The sequence below is a fragment of the Anomaloglossus baeobatrachus genome, chromosome 6, assembly GCF_048569485.1.
Source record: "Anomaloglossus baeobatrachus isolate aAnoBae1 chromosome 6, aAnoBae1.hap1, whole genome shotgun sequence".
NCBI classification, from domain to species: Eukaryota; Metazoa; Chordata; class Amphibia; order Anura; family Aromobatidae; genus Anomaloglossus; species Anomaloglossus baeobatrachus.
In genome coordinates, this window is record NC_134358.1 from 134,818,843 (window position 1) to 134,835,398 (window position 16,556).

Here is a 16,556-nt window from a genome sequence, read left to right on the forward strand (position 1 = left end):
TTCAGCGTTTTATTTGTCAAAAGTTTGTGACAAAAAAAAAATGCAGCATGTTCATTCTTCCTGCGTTTTTGTCAACATTACTCACAAAAACGCATGTTGTGAAAAACACAACAAAAACGCACCTACAATTATAAGCATTTTTTGTAACATTTCCAGGCTCTCTCTAATAACGTGGAGTTTTGGCTGCAGTTTGTGAACACAAAAAGATGCAGCGTGCGCATTTAGCCATAGTGGTCGAGACTGCGCGCGACTGTACATGGCCCGTATTCATGAACCCTTAGGTTATGTGTGCCCGCTGCAGTTTTGTTGTCACAAATCTGCACCCAAACAACAACCAAAACTGCCCTTTGTTCCAGAGTGCTTGGAAATGTAAAAAAATGCTTGTAATGATGGTGCGTTTTTAGTGCATTTTTGATGCAGTTTTGTCACAAAACTACATGGCCTGTCCTTATTCCTGCAAAGTCAATGAGAAATCTGAAATGTTGTGCAGATGTTGCTTAGGTTTTCCTTGCAGATTTGGTGTAGAAAATAACGTGCAGCATGTCATTTCTTGGTGCATTATTGCATGCGTTTTTCAGCCCTTCCACCCATTGACTTCATTAGAAAACCTCATTGCAAAACGAAAGGCAAAAAAAAATACACCACGTTTTTGGTATGTTTTTCTGCTAGAGGATGCAAAAAATGTCTGCACCAAATTCTCAGCTTGTGCATATACCCTTAGAATAAGCAGAGCTCTGCATGAGTCGAATCCCCTATTCTATGGACGTCTTAGATTTGGCTCTAGTCACTGTTATATATAGGAACAAGATCATAAAAGATCTGAAGTTCATGGACGCATTGTGGAAAATAAAACTGACGTCCAGATGTATAATGACCAAAGGATTAATGGGAAACCCAGCTGGAGCTGAGGAACACAATCATACGCAGAGAAGAAAAGCATGTCTTACCTGCTCCACATCGGTGTTACGCGGTACAAAATAAATAATGTTCTTTGTAATCTGTTGGGAAATCTGGAAGACTTCAAAGGTGGCATAATGTTAAGGAAATCGACAAGAACATATATTGGTGATATTTTTATTAAGTTTCTACACCACCCATTAAGATTTGCGGGGGGGGGGGGGTCAGACTGGCAGGAGTAGTCTTAATCATTGACAGCGAATTGAGATTTTGAAAAAGTGAGGAACTAAAATATCTGTGTAATGAAAAATGATGCCGTTTACAAACCGCTAAAAACATTTTCCCTTCTCGTACTGATTTCTGGTGGCAGATATAGTATGTACCGCAGTCGTCAGCTCGTGGCAGTGACATACATATGTGAACTCAATGTTCACCTAAACAAGAAGTTCAGATGCAATCACTTCTACATGTGAGGCCGAAGGTAAATCATGGAGACTCTTTTATAGCCGGATGCAGAAATGTCTGTCTGCAGAAGGAAATACGTAGCTTTATAGTTTCATAGTGTTTAAAGGTTGAAGGTAGACTTAAGGCCATCGAGTTCAACTCATGACCTAACCTAACATTTATACCGTATCTCGGCAAGTATGTACCACAATCTGGACTTGCCTTCATAGAATAGATGAGGTTACCTAGGTGTGAGTATAAATAACACAGGTCTGCGACTAAAAAGTTGTTTGATTATTTTCATCTAATTTCTATGTATTTTGGTGTGCTGCAAATGAAAAAAATATTGATTGGGCAAAGTGTGCCATCCAGCAAACAACCTGGCCCCTGCTGTGAGGTCGTTGGTTGTTGCTGAATGTCCTGGACCATTTTTTAGTTGTTGCTCTCCCGCTGTGAAGCGCACATCGCTGTGTGTGACAGCGACAGAGCAACAACTAAATTTGCAGTGAGCAGGGAGGCGGCTTCTGTGGACGCTGGTAACCACGGTAAACATCGGGTAACCAAGAAGCCCTTCCCTTGGTTACCCGATATTTACCTTCGTTAAGAGCGTCCGCCGCTCTCAGCTGTCAGTGCCGGCTCCCTGCTCCCTGCACCCTGCACACGTAACTGGAGTACACATCGGGTAATTAACCCGATGTGTACTGTGGCTAGGAGTGCAGGGACCAGGGAGCCGGCACTGACAGCTGAGAGCGGCGGACGCTGGTAACGAAGGTAAATATCGGGTAACCAAGGGAAGGGCTTCTTGGTTACCCGATGTTTACCGTGGTTACCAGCGTCCGCAGAAGCCGGCTCCCTGCTGCCTGCACACGTAGCAGAGTACACATCGGGTAATTAACCCGATGTGTACTGTGGCTAGGTGTGTAGGGAGCCAGCGCTAAGCGGTGTGCGCTGGTAACCAAGGTAAATATCGGGTTGGTTACACGATATTTACCTTAGTTACCAAGCGCAGCATGCTTCCACGTGTAGCGACGCTCCAGCGATCAGGTTTCTGGTGGGATCGCTGGAGCGTCGCTTAGTGTGACATCTCACCAGCGACCTCCTAGGAATCGCTGGTAAGTTGCTATCAGGTTGTATTGTTGTTGGGATCGCTGGTAAGTTGTTTAGTGTGACTGGGCCTTTAGCTCTTTATATTCAACAGTGTTTCCCAAAATTAGCATTATGGCTCAGCGGAAGTGTATTAATTCGCCTGACAGTTTCGGTTACATTTGTGGTGAATATACAGTGTTGAAGCAACAGCTGAATATGACAAACTTTGTGAAAAAAAGTATACTTCGCATATTTCGGACTAAAGCTTGGAGATCAAGATAAAGTTTGGGTGCCTCATAAAGTGTGCAAACGGTGTGTTGACGACCTCCAAAATTGGTTCAAGGGTAAGAAAAAAGCTTTTCGTTATGGGATTCCTATGGTATGGCGAGAGCAAAAGAACCATAGTGACGATTGTTACTTTCATTCATGCGATGTGAAAGGGTAGAATTCAAAATGGAAGCATTGCATTTCATACCCCAATATTCACTCAGCAATTCGTCCCATCCCCCATGGCACAGATATAGCAGTACCCAAGGAAGAGAAAACTATGTCCGATGAAGGTGGAGTCATACGTGAACCAGATGAATCAAGTTCTGACTTTGAAGATGATACAAGACAAAGAAGGGAATTTTGTTTACTTACCGTAAATTCCTTTTCTTCTAGCTCTAATTGGGAGACCCAGACAATTGGGGTGTATAGGCTATGCCTCCGGAGGCCGCACAAAGTATTACACTCAAAAGTGTTAAGCCCCTCCCCTTCTGCCTATACACCCCCCGTGCTCCCACGGGCTCCTCAGTTTTGGTGCAAAAGCAAGAAGGAGGAAAAGATTATAAACTGGTGTAAAGTAGATTCAATCCGAAGGAATATCGGAGAACTGAAACCAAACAACATGAACAACATGTGTACACAAAAAAACAGGGGCGGGTGCTGGGTCTCCCAATTAGAGCTAGAAGAAAAGGAATTTACGGTAAGTAAACAAAATTCCCTTCTTCTTTGTCGCTCTATTGGGAGACCCAGACAATTGGGATGTCCAAAAGCAATCCCTGGGTGGGTAAAATAATACCTCGTAATAGAGCCGTAAAACGGCATCTTCCTACAGGTGGGCAACCGCCGCCTGAAGGACTCATCTACCTAGGCTGGCATCCGCCGAAGCATAGGTATGCCCCTGATAGTGTTTCGTGAAAGTGTGCAGGCTCGACCAGGTAGCCGCCTGACACACCTGCTGACCCGTAGCCTGGTGCCTCAAAGCCCAGGACGCGCCCCCGGCTCTGGTAGAATGGGCCTAGAGCCCTGAGGGAACCGGCAGCCCGGTAAGCTTCGAGAATTGGTTCCTTGATCCACCGGCCAGGGTTGATTTGGAAGTCTGTGACCCTTTACGCTGGCCAGCGACAAGGACAAAGAGTGCATCCGAGCGGCGCAGGGGCGCCGTACGAGAAATGTAGAGCCTGAGTGCTCTCACCAGATCTAACCAGTGCAAATCCTTTTCACATTGGTGAACTGGATGATGACAAAAAGAGGGTAAGGGGATATCCTGATTGAGATGAAAGGGGGGTACCACCCTTGGGAGAAATTCCAGAACCGGACGCAGAACCACCTTGTCCTGGTGAACACCAGGAAAGGGGCTTTGCACGACAACATTGCTAGCTCAGACACTCTCCGAAGTGAAGTGACTGCTACTAGGAAAATCACTTTCTGCGAAAGGCGTGAGAAAGAAATATCCCTTATTGGATCGAATGGTGGTTTCTGAAGAACCATCAGCACCCCGTTCAGATCCCAGGGTTCTAACGGCCGCTTGTAAGGAGGAACGATATGACAAACCCCCTGCAGGAACGTGCGTACCTGTGGAAGTCTGGCTAGGCGCTACTGGAAAAAACACAGAGAGCGCTGAGACTTGTCCCTTAAGGGAGTCGAGCGACAAACCCTTTTCCAGTCCAGATTGAAGGAAGGACAGAAAAATGGGCAAGGCAAAAGGCCAGGGAGAAAAACCCCGAGCAGAGCACCACGACAGGAAAATTTTTCCACGTCCTGTGGTAGCTCTTGGCGGACGTTGGTTTCCTAACCTGTCTCATAGTGGCAATGACCTCTTGAGATAATCCTGAAGACGCTAGATCTAGGACTCAATGGCCACAGTGTCCGGTTGAGGGCCGCAGAATTCAAATGGAAAAACGGCCCTTGAGACAGCAAGTCTGGTCGGACTGGTAGTGCCCACGTTTGGCCTACCGTGAGATGCCACAGATCCGGGTACCACGACCTCCTCGGCCAGTCTGGAGTGACGAGGATGGCGCGGCGGCAGTCGGCCCTGATCGTGCGTAACACTCTGGGCAACAGTGCCAGCGGAGGAAACACATAAGGGAGTTGAAACTGCGACCAATTCCGAACTAAGGCGTCTGCCGCCATAGCTCTGTGATCGTGAGAGCGTGCCATGAATGCCGTGACCTTGTTGTTGTGCCGGGACGCCATTAGGTCGACGTCCGGCCTCCCTCAGCGGCAACAGATCTCCTGAAACACGCCCGGGTGAAGAGACCATTCCCCTGCGTCCATGCCCTGGCGACTGAGAAAGTCTGCTTCCCAGTTTTCGACGCCCGGGATGTGAACTGCGGAGATGGTGGAGGCCGTGGCTTCCACCCACATCAAAATCCGCCGGACTTCCTGGAAGGCTTGCCGACTGCGTGTTCCGCCTTGGTGGTTGATGTAAGCCACCACTGTGGAGTTGTCCGACTGAATTCGGATCTGCTTGCCTTCCAGCCACTGCTGGAACACTTTTTAGGGCAAGATACACTGCCCTGATCTTCAGAACATTGATCTGAAGCGAGGACTCTTGCTGAGTCCACGTACCCTGAGCCCTGTGGTGGAGAAAGACTGCTCCCCACCCTGACAGACTTGCGTCCGTCGTGACCACCTCCCAGGATGGGGGTAGGAAGGATTTCCCATGCGATAATGAAGTGGGAAGAAAGCCACCCCCTAAGGGAAGCTTTGGTTGCCTGAGAGAGGGAGACGTTCCTGTCGAGGGACGTCGGTTTCCTGTCCTATTTGCGTAGGATGTCCCAATGAAGAGGACGCGGGTGAAACTGCGCGAAAGGAACTGCCTCCATTGCTGCCACCATCTTCCCCAGGAAGTGCATGAGGCCCTTCAAGGGGTGTGCTTGACCTTGAAGGAGAGATTGCACCCCTTTCTGTAGTGAACGCTTGTTGATCAGCGGAAGCTTCACTATCGCCGATAGGGTATGAAACTCCATGCCAAGATATGTCAGCGATTGGGCTGGTGTCAGATTTGACTTTGGAAAATTGATGATCCACCCGAAACTCTGGAGAGCCCCCAGAGAAGCGTCGGGGCTGTGTTGGCATGCCTCTTGAGAGGGTGCCTTGATCAGCAGATCGTCCAAGTAAGGGATCACCGAGTGACCCTGAGAGTGGAGGACCGCAACTACTGTAGCCCTGACCTTGGTGAAAACCCGTGGGGCTGTAGCCAGGCCGAACTGCAGTGCCACGAACTGCAGGTGTTCGTCTCCTATGGTGAAGCGCAAGAAGCGTTGGTGCTCTGGAGCCACCGGTACGTGGAGAAAAGCATCTTTGATATCGATCGATGCAAGGAAATCTTCTGGGGACATTGAGTCGATGACGGAGCGGAGGGTTTCCATCCGGAACCGTCTGGTCTATACGTGTTTGTTGAGCAGTTACGGGTCCAGGACAGGACGGAAAGACCCGTCCTTCTTTGTAACCACAAACAGGTTGGAGAAAAACCCGTGACCCTGTTGCTGAATAGGAACAGGGACCACCACTCCTTCTGCCTTCAGAGTGCCCAGCGCCTGCAGAAGAGCCTCGGCTCGCTCGGGAGGCGGGGATAACCTGAAGAATCGAGTCGGGGGACGAGAGGCGAACTCTAACTTGTAACCGTGAGACAGAATGTCTCTCGCCCAACGGTCTTTTACCCTTGGCAGCCAGGAGTCGCAAAGGCGGGAAAGCCTGCCACCAACTGAGGATGCGGATTGAGGAGACCGAAAGCCATCAAGAAGCCGCTTTGGTAGCGGCACCTCCGGTGGTCTTTTTGACTTAGACCGCCATGAATCGGAGAGCCCTTGATCTATTCAGAGGCCTTTTGGACGAGGAAAATTGGGACCTGCCCGCGCCCCGAAAGAACCGAAACCTCGACTGCCCCATCCTCTGTTGGGGTATGTTCGGTTTGGGCTGGGGTAAGGATGTATCCTTTCCCTTGTATTGTTTGATGATTTCATCCAAACGTTCGCCAAACAGTCGGTCGCCAGAAATTGGCAAACTGGTTAAACGCTTTTTTGGAAGCAGAATCTGCCTTCCAGTTCCGTAGCCACAAGGCCCTGCAGAGTACCACCGAATTGGCGGAAGCAACCGCCATACGGCTCGCAGAGTCCAGGACAGCATTAATAGCGTAAGACGCAAATGCCGACGTCTGTGTGGCTGCGTCAATTTGCGCTTGACCTGCTGAGATAGCTTGTAGCACCCATACGGCTGCAAATGCTGGTGCAAAAGAAGCGCTGATAGCTTCATAGATGGATTTCAACCAGAGCTCCATCTGCCTGTGAGTGGCATCTTTGATTGATAGACGCTATAAGATCGTTCACTATGGCGTCCCCGTCAGGCGTATCAAGATTGAGAGCGGCCTCAGGATCAGAATCCTGATCAGCTGTCTCCGCTTCATCATCCAGGGATTCCCCCCGCTGAGACCCTGACCAATATGAAGATGTCGAGGGAATTTCCCAGCGAGCTCGCTTAGACGGTCAGGGGCTGGGGTCTGTATCAGAGACCTCACTCTGGGATCTATGAGACACCCCGGGGAGACCTCTGGTCCAACTGAGGTGGGCCAGGGAGCAATGATTCAACAGTGCCCCTGTGCTGAGATACCGGTCTGGATTGCTCAGTGGATCCTGCCGGCAGAGGGGTCGTACATGCGGCGCAGGCAGCATAGTAAGCCTGTGGTTTGGCGCTCCTGCCTTTTATGGGCGCCATGCTGTTGACTTCCCTGAGCAACACAATATATATACAGAATCAACTGTGCACCATACAGTGTAGAGCATATCTTATAAACATATGATTTAAAATTACACTCCTGCACAAATGTGGCTAGCACCACAGATGCTGCATACCCCCCGCATAAAGCGGTTGTGAGGCCACCAGGGTCCCTGCCTGGGTCTGTCAGAATTTGTCCCCCTCTGCAGCATTCAAGGAGCTGACAGGAATGGCTGCCGGCTTCTGAGGAGAGGACAGTGAGGGGGGTGGAGTATGCAAAGCATGCTCCAGCCCTCAGTGCTGCTCATCCTGTGCAGCGTCCCGCCCTTCCCCTGCTTGTCAGGGCTGTGGGCGGGAGGAAGAAAGACTAGGCCGCAAAAGCCGGGGACTCGAGTAATAAACGCGGCCGCAGTAAAAGCGCGGCCGCGCGGAAGTCCCCGGCGCACTACAAGTCCCAGCCGCGCCTCAGTGTCAAAACATGGCGGCGGCGGTCAGCGCGGTAGTCTCCCTACATAAACACACTCAGCGATGCTGAGTGTGTAATGGCACGGCTGCCGGCGTCCTGAGAGAGGAGGAAGCCGTGGGCGTGACCCTTAGAAAGTGCGGGAACTGGTGCCTCACAGTGCAGTGAGGGGAGTGGAGTATGCAAAGCATGCTCCAGCCCTCACTGCAGCTCGTCTGTAAAGCGTCCCGCCCTTCCCCTGCCTGTCAGGGCTGTGGGCGGGAGGAGGAAACACTAGGCCGTACAAGCCGGGGACTCAAGTAATAAGCGCGGCTGCCATAAAAGCGCGGCCGCGCGGAAGTCCCCGGCGCACTACAAGTCCCAGCCGCGCCTCAGTGTTAAAAACATGGCGGCGGTAGTACGGTAGTCCCCCTACATAAACACACTCAGCGACGCTGAGTGTGTAATGGCACATTAACCCGGTCAGCGCCGCGGTCCTCGGTGCACTAGCACACCCAGCAATGCTGGAGTGTTGCTGTGCGCGGTCCCCACAGGGACACAGAGTACCTTCAAGTAGCAGGGCCATGTCCCTGAACGATACTCGGCTCCTATCCAGCAGAGTCTTAGGAGCTGTGGATGGAGCACGGTCTCAGTGCCTGGAGACCGGTAAGATCCCAATTCACCCAGAGCTCTGAGGGGGATGGGGAAGGAAAACAGCATGTGGGCTCCAGCCTCCGTACCCGCAATGGATACCTCAACCTTAACAACACCGCCGACAAGAGTGGGGTGAGAAGGGAGCATGCTGGGGGCCCTATATGGGCCCACTTTTCTTCCATCCGACATAGTCAGCAGCTGCTGCTGACCCATCTATGGAGCTGTGCGTGCGTGTCTGACCTCCTTCGCACAAAGCAAAAAAACTGAGGAGCCCGTGGGAGCACGGGGGGTGTATAGGCAGAAGGGGAGGGGCTTAACACTTTTGAATGTAATACTTTGTGCGGCCTCCGGAGGCATAGCCTATACACCCCAATTGTCTGGGTCTCCCAATAGAGCGACAAAGAAAATTGTTTTCCCAGGAGGAGATGAATGATTTGGTAAGAGACTTAAATCTTCCCAAAGATGCCGCTGAGTTACTCGGCTCAAGGCTCAAAAGCAAGAATTTATTGTTGCCAGGAGTGTCTTTTTCATGGTTCAGACATCGTGAAGACGAGTTCGTTCCTTACTTTGCCCAGGAAAATAAGTTGGTTTATTGCATTGATGTCGAAGGTTTGATGGGTCAATTCAAAATCCAATATGATTCAGCGCAAATGGCGTCTTTTTATAGATTCTTCAAAAAGAAGTCTCAAAACAGTTTTACTCCACAGCGGTAGTTTTTATGCTTCCATCCCTGTAGGTCATTTCGTACACCTTAAGGAAACCTACGAGAATTTGGAATTGGTTCTTCGTAAACTTAAATATGAAGACCACGGTTGGCAAGTGTGCGGGGATTTGAAAGTCTTGTTCATGCTGCTCGGGCAACAAGCTGGGTATACCAAATACCCTTGTTTTCTGTGTCTATGGGACAGTCGAGACCAACAAAATCACTGGACCAAGAAGAATTGGTAGCCGAGGGTGCTCATAGTTGGTGAAAAAAAATGTCCTCCGAGAAACTTTGGTTCCTCCCCATAAAGCTCTTCTACCACCTCTCCACATCAAATTGGGATTGATGAAGCAATTCGTAAAATCACTTCCAAAAGATGGAGAATGCTTCAAATACTTGGTTGCCAAGTTTCCAGGCCTCTCGGAGGCAAAATTGAAGGAAGGTGTTTTCGTAGGACCAGACGTTAGAAGGCTTATAGCTGATCAAGAGTTTATCAATACCATGACGCATCCTCAAAAAGAAGGGTGGGTTGCATTTAAAGAGGTCGTAGAGAAATTTTTAGGCAATAACAAAGACCCTGACTACAAACAAATTGTCGGACGAATGCTGAAAGCATTTCACGCTTTAGGTTGCCTGATGGGTTTGAAAGTGCATTTCCTCCATTCCCACCTTGACAACTTTTCTGAAAATTTGGGAGCTGTGAGTGAAGAGCAAGGTGAACGATTCCACCAGGACATTAAAGAGATGGAAAGAAGATACCAGGGAAGATGGAGCATTACAATGATGGCAGACTACTGTTGGACGCTTCAGAGAGACATTACAGATGCTACTCACAAGTGTAAATGTACCAAGTGAAGCCACACAGGGAAGAAAAATCGATTTTAGTGTGTGTTCGTGAGCTCATTGCAGTTAAAAAAAATGATTTTCATGAAACATTTGGAATAAAAAAAGAGAATTTTGTTACTTACCGTAAATTCTTTTTCTTATAGTTCCGTATTGGGAGACCCAGACCATGGGTGTTTAGCTTCTGCCTCCGGAGGCACACAAAGTACTACACTTAAAAGTGTAGCTCCTCCCTCTGAGCTTATACACCCCCTGGTAGCCAGTCCTAGCCAGTTTAGTGCAAAAGCTGAAGGAGAATAGCCACGCACAAGTAGAACCGAGTAAGAACCGGAACAACCGGAGACTCTGTCCACGACAACAGCCGGTGCTAACACACGGAACAAGAAAATTGCCAACAGGCAACAGGGAGGCAGCTGGGTCTCCCAATACGGAACTATAAGAAAAAGAATTTACGGTAAGTAACAAAATTCTCTTTTTCTTTATCGTTCCTTTGGGAGACCCAGACCATGGGACGTTCCAAAGCTGTCCCTGGGTGGGAATAAACAAAAAAAAAACTAAGAAGTAGGCGGAGCCTAACTTCACAAGTGGGCGACAGCCGCCTGAAGGATGCGTCTGCCCAAGCTCGCATCTGCCGAAGCATGAGCATGCACTTGGTAGTGCTTCGAAAAGGTATGCAGGCTAGTCCAAGTGGCAGCCTGACAGACTTGTTGAGCTGTAGCCTGGTGCCCAAAAGCCCAAGAGGCACCGACAGCTCTGGTCGAGTGTGCTTTGATCCCCGGCGGGGGAGGCACCTGAGTACTCTGGTAGGCGTCCGAAATGGTCGATCTAATCCAACGGGCCAAGGTCGGCTTAGAAGCAGAGAGACCCTTGCGCCGCCCTGTGGTTAGCACAAAAAGAGAGGTGCACCGCCTAAGCGCAGCGGTGCGAGCCACATAAATCCGGAGAGCACGCACCAGATCTAGAGTATGCAGCGCTTTCTCAAAGCGATGAACAGGGGCCGGACAGAAGGAAGGCAAGGAAATATCCTGGTTAAGGTGGAAGGGCTCTGGGCAAGAGAGCTAGAGGGGGAAACACGTAGGACAGACGAAACTGGGACCAGTCTTGAACCAGAGCGTCCGCGGCAAAGGCCTGAGGATTGTGGGAGCGAGCCACGTAAACCGGAACCTTGTTGTTGTGACGGGATGCCATTAGGTCCACGTCCGGAGTGCCCCACTTGCGGCAGATTGACTGAAACACTGCCGGGTGCAGGGACCACTCGCCACCGTCCACGGATTGACGGCTGAGATAATCTGCCTCCCAGTTTTCTATGCCAGGGATGTGGACTGCGGATATGGTGGACTTGGAGTCCTCCGCCCATTGAAGAATGCGTTGGACCTCCAACATTGCCAGGCGGCTGCGTGTCCCGCCTTGGTGATTGATGTAGGCAACCGCTGTCGCGTTGTCTGACTGGACTCGAATGTGCCTGCCCGCCAACAGGTGGTGAAAGGCTAGGAGAGCTAGAAGCACAGCTCTGGTTTCCAGCACATTAATTGAAAGGGCTGACTCGGACGGAGTCTAAGTGCCCTGAGCTCTGTGGTGGAGATGTACCGCTCCCCAGCCGGAGAGGCTGGCATCCGTGGTGAGAATCACCCAGGACGGAGCCAGGAAGGAGCGCCCATGGGACAGGGAGAGGGGTCGAAGCCACCACTGAAGAGAGCTCCTGGTCCGTGGCGACAGAGCCACTAACCTCTGTAAGGAGGAAGGCCGCTTGTCCCAACAGCGGAGAATGTCCAGCTGCAGAGGACGCAGATGGAACTGGGCAAAGGGAACCGCCTCCATGGAAGCCACCATTTGACCCAGCACCTGCATCAGGCGCCTGAGGGAATAACGGCGGGGCCTCAGGAGAGAGCGCACCGCTAGCCGGAGAGACTGCTGTTTGATTAAGGGCAACTTCACAAGTGCCGGCAAAGTCTCGAACTGCATCCCTAGGTACGTGAGACTCTGGGTCGGAGTCAGAGTGGATTTGGGAAGATTGACAATCCACCCGAATTGGGCTAGGGTGGTGAGAGTGAGCGAAACACTCCGCTGACAGTCTGCGCTGGATGGACCCTTGACCAGAAGGTCGTCCAGATAAGGAAGCACTGCTAACCCCTGGAGGTGCAGGACCGCAATCACTGCCGCCATGACCTTGGTGAATACCCGAGGGGCCGTGGCTAACCCGAAGGGGAGAGCCACGAATTGGAAATGATCCTCTCCTATCGCAAAACGTAACCAACGCTGATGTGACACTGCGATTGGCACATGTAGATTGGCATCTCTGATGTCGATGGACGCCAGGAACTCCCCTTGGGTCATAGAGGCAATGACTGATCGCAGAGACTCCATGCGAAAATGCCGCACCCGGACATGCTTGTTGAGAAGCTTGAGATCCAGGATGGGCCGGAAGGTACCGTCCTTTTTTGGAACTAGGAAGAGATTTGAGTAAAAACCTCTGAACCGTTCCTGAGCGGGAACTGGGACAATCACTCAGTTTGCCTGCAAGGACGCCACGGCCTGCGAGAAGGCGGCGGCCTTGGAGCAGGGGGGAGTTGAGAGAAAAAATCTGTTTGGAGGGCTGGAAGAGAATTCTATCCTGTAGCCGTGAGATATGTCTCTCACTCACTGATCGGAGACTTGCTTTAACCAAGCGTCGCCAAAGTGGGAGAGCCTGCCAACGACTAAGGACGTGGCTGGAGCGGGCCGAGAGTCATGAGGAAGCTGCCTTAGTGGCAGAACCTCCTACGGTCTTCTGCGGATGCGCTTTTGGGCGCCAGTTGGATTTCTGATCCTTGGCTGAGTTAGCGGACGAGGCGGAAGGCTTAGAGGATGACCAGTTGGAGGAACGAAAGGAACGAAACCTCGATTGATTCCTACCCTGGGCGGGTTTCCTGGTCTTGGTTTGTGGCATGGAAGTACTCTTCCCGCCAGTAGCTTCTTTAATGATTTCATCCAGCTGTTCACCAAACAGCCGTGAACCAGCAAAAGGGAGCCCAGCAAGAAACTTCTTGGAAGAAGCATCTGCCTTCCACTCTCGAAGCCACAAAATCCTGCGGATAACAAGAGAATTAGCTGAAGCCACCGCAGTGCGGTGAGCAGCCTCTAGCATGGCAGACATGGCATAAGATGAAAAGGCTGAAGCCTGAGCAGTTAAGGTAACCATCTCAGGCATAGATTCCTTGGTGAGGGAATGCATCTCCTCTAAAGAAGCAGAGATGGCTTTGAGAGCCCACACTGCTGCAAAAGTCGGGGAAAACGCGGCCCCCGCAGCTTCATACACAGATTTGGCCAGAAGGTCAAGCTGACGGTCAGTGGAATCCTTAAGTGAGGTGCCGTCAGCCACCGACACAACGGTCCGGGCTGATAGCCTAGACACCGGAGGGTCTACCTTTGGGGAGTGAGACCACTCCTTGACCACCTCAGGTGGAAATGGAAACCGGTCATCAGAACCACGCTTTGGAAAGCGTTTGTCATTGCAGGCCCTGGGTTTGGTCACAGCGGTCTGAAAACTGGAGTGGTTAAAGAACACACTCTTCACTCTCTTAGGCGAGGTAAACTGATGTTTTTCTGCCAAAGAGAGTTGCTCCTCTGACACTGGCGGATTGAGATCCAGCACAGAATTAATAGAAGCAATCAAATCACTAAGATCTGAGTCACCCTCAGAGAAATCGATGGGATACATAGCCTCCGAGCCCCCAGTGAGGGCATCCTCCTCATCTTGAGAGTCAGCTCTTGAGACAGAGCCGTGGGATGGGGAGGAGGAGGAAACCCTGCGCCTTCTCTTAGAAGGACGGGGTCTGGGATCAGATGATGAATCCTCCGTGAGCTCTGATGGACGGAGGTCAGAGGATAGGAGTCCTCTGTCAAGAGTATTAGAGGCACCCTGTGAGGGGGGCTGATGCATATTCATCAAAGTCCTGGACAAAAGTCCCATGGACTCAGCAAATGACTGGGATATGGACCTAGAAAAGGACTCTACCCAGGCCGGGGGTTCAATCACAGGTGCAGCAGCAGCCTGAGAGACCACTGGGGGTGAGACTCCAGGCTGTGGCACCGCCAAGTTAGAGCAACCATCACAGTGTGGATAAATGCTCGGCTCAGGCAGCAGGAGCTTACATGCAGTGCATGCAGAATAAAGCTTTGGAGCCTTGCTCCTTGTGTGAGACATGCTGCTGGAGTGGGGGCTTTGCAGAGAATGAACCCCAGGGAGAATATACAGAGGTCCACAACTGGAGACCGGCTGTGGCTTACCAGACCGCTGAGCGCGGGTGTTGTGTGCCCTCCAAATCCCAAAGCCCGGTCCCCCAGAGCGCAGCACCTCAGCAGAGATGCAGAATGCAGGATGTCCCAGAGCAGAGTGAACTCTGCCTGAGAAATGGCCGCCGGAGCGAAGAGAGGGGGCGGGACTAGGGGCGTTCCTATAAAAGAGCGGGAACTGGAGGGCTATAGAGACCTGCCGGGAAGGAGGGACGCCCCAGCAGTGGGGAGTGTCCCTCCCCTGTGTAGAACGGCCGCCGGGAGGAGCCGAACCTGTCCCTCTGCATGAGTGACATGCGAGGGCAGGAAAACGAAACTAGGCCTCCGGCGAAGCCGGGGCCTAAATTTAAGCGGCGAGGCCGACAAGCAGGCACCATCGGCGTGGTTCTCGGGCAAAAGCTAGAGAACCCGCCGGAAAAGTTAAAACAATCACATACAGCATACTCTCCCCTTACAATAAAGAACCGGGACCCCCAACATAAACGTCTCAGGTACTTAGCTGCTGAGATGCAGGGCCATGTCCCTGGGGATGAGTGCTCCGGTCCAACAGAATCCTCAAGGGGCTGTGGATGGAGACCGGACTCCTGCCAGGCATGGAGACCGTGCTGGCTCCCACTTCAAGCCAGAGCCCAGAAGGGATGGTGAAGGAGCGCGGCATGTAAGGTTTCAGCCTTGTAAATCAACCTTAACAACACCGCCGACACAGTGGGGTGAGAAGGGACATGCCGGGAGTCCAGACATGGACCCGCTTTTCTTCAAACTCTTTCCAAAAGTCAAACAATCAGATGAGAATGCATGTGTGGATGTATGACCTCCTGAACAGAAAGCGATAAACTGGCTAGGACTGGCTACCAGGGGGTGTATAAGCTCAGAGGGAGGAGCTACACTTTTAAGTGTAGTACTTTGTGTGTCCTCCGGAGGCAGAAGCTAAACACCCATGGTCTGTGTCTCCCAAAGGAACGATAAAGAAAATTAATTTTATGAGTCTATTTTCATTTATTTTGAGTTATTGTCTTCTTTAACATAGTTACTTAAATTCTCAGAAAACATGATGTCCTATGACAAAACGGAGGTCATTTTCGGATTCAGCGCACTCAAAAACATAAAGATTACGTGTAATAACCAAAACAGCTCTCGAAAAAGTTTTTTTTGCAGACCTGTGTAATAGGACATATACATGGTGACCGTGGAGAGGAGATGTATAGAGCAATGGTGGTGCACAACCGACACCAGCTCTGTACAAGTCTATGGGGGATCAGAAAGAGCAGAAAAATCTATTTTATGTCAACAGGATTACACTGTGATCAAATCTGGTGATACATTTCATATAAGACTATGCGTTGGTGTCTTGGCATTTATCTTGGATGTAAAAATTAGAATATATACACTGCCAATGGGTGACAGTGACATACATACATTATGTTTTGAAGAGGCCCATTACACAGGAAAAGGCCATTAGCTGTGGTCGACTATACATGGGAAAAAAAAAAGCTATGTCGACACATGCCACCCTAACACTGTTTTGGGCTTCTCTGGGTAAACGGGAGCCTAAGACACCACATGTAACACTTGCCAAGAATTCTCTAGGCACATACATAATGAGATGAAAATTCTTGCCTAAATAAGTTCTGAAGATTTCTGCATTTTATATTTGCATACAGATTCAGATGTGGATTTCCCCTTTCAGCAAGAATGGTGTAAACCTGAGAATTATGCAGCATGTCTTAGAATTAATGTGATCTTTTTATTTCCAGATTTAACATATAACCTCAGCCCAAAAGCTATCCTCCGCTACATGGTCCAAAAAAACGGTGTATAAAAGGTATTCTCACAAAAACCACTAAATCGCAATGTTTTCATACACTAGCACAAGCATGACAACGTACAGAGTGCCAGGGCGATGTCTAATACCTCTCAGCATCATTGAAGGTTTACAGCTTGTAAAGGATATCCATCAGGAGACATCATTGTCTTAAGATCAAAGGTTTCTGCGCTGACATAGTCTGGGCCGCCCCATGGAGGGCTGAGAAAAACTACATCGGCCTTCAAATCCTGAGCGATGCACATGAAGTCAGCGCGGATCAGCTCAATGCGATCGGCAACTCCGTACACCATAGCGTTATTGTAGGCCAAATCCAACTTTACAGGGTCAATATCCACAGCAATTACTGCAGAAAAAAAACAAAACAAAATGCACACAAGCATTAGTTAATGGCTAAAGTCAACCAAAGCAAA

General features: G+C 50.3%; 1 protein-coding gene across 2 annotated transcripts in view; it reads right to left on the minus strand.

Annotated features, from left to right (window-relative positions):
* Positions 1-16,127: 16,127 nt before the first annotated feature.
* Positions 16,128-16,556, minus strand: part of TGS1 (trimethylguanosine synthase 1) — a 116,176-nt gene continuing 115,747 nt past the window's right edge. The window contains exon 13 of one of the 2 annotated variants that reach the window (XM_075353263.1): positions 16,128-16,489. In XM_075353263.1, coding sequence (XP_075209378.1) covers positions 16,242-16,489 — 248 coding nt within the window. In that variant the 3' untranslated portion in view covers positions 16,128-16,241. The remainder of the gene's footprint in view (positions 16,490-16,556) is intronic. The other variant, XM_075353264.1, reaches the window with a different exon arrangement.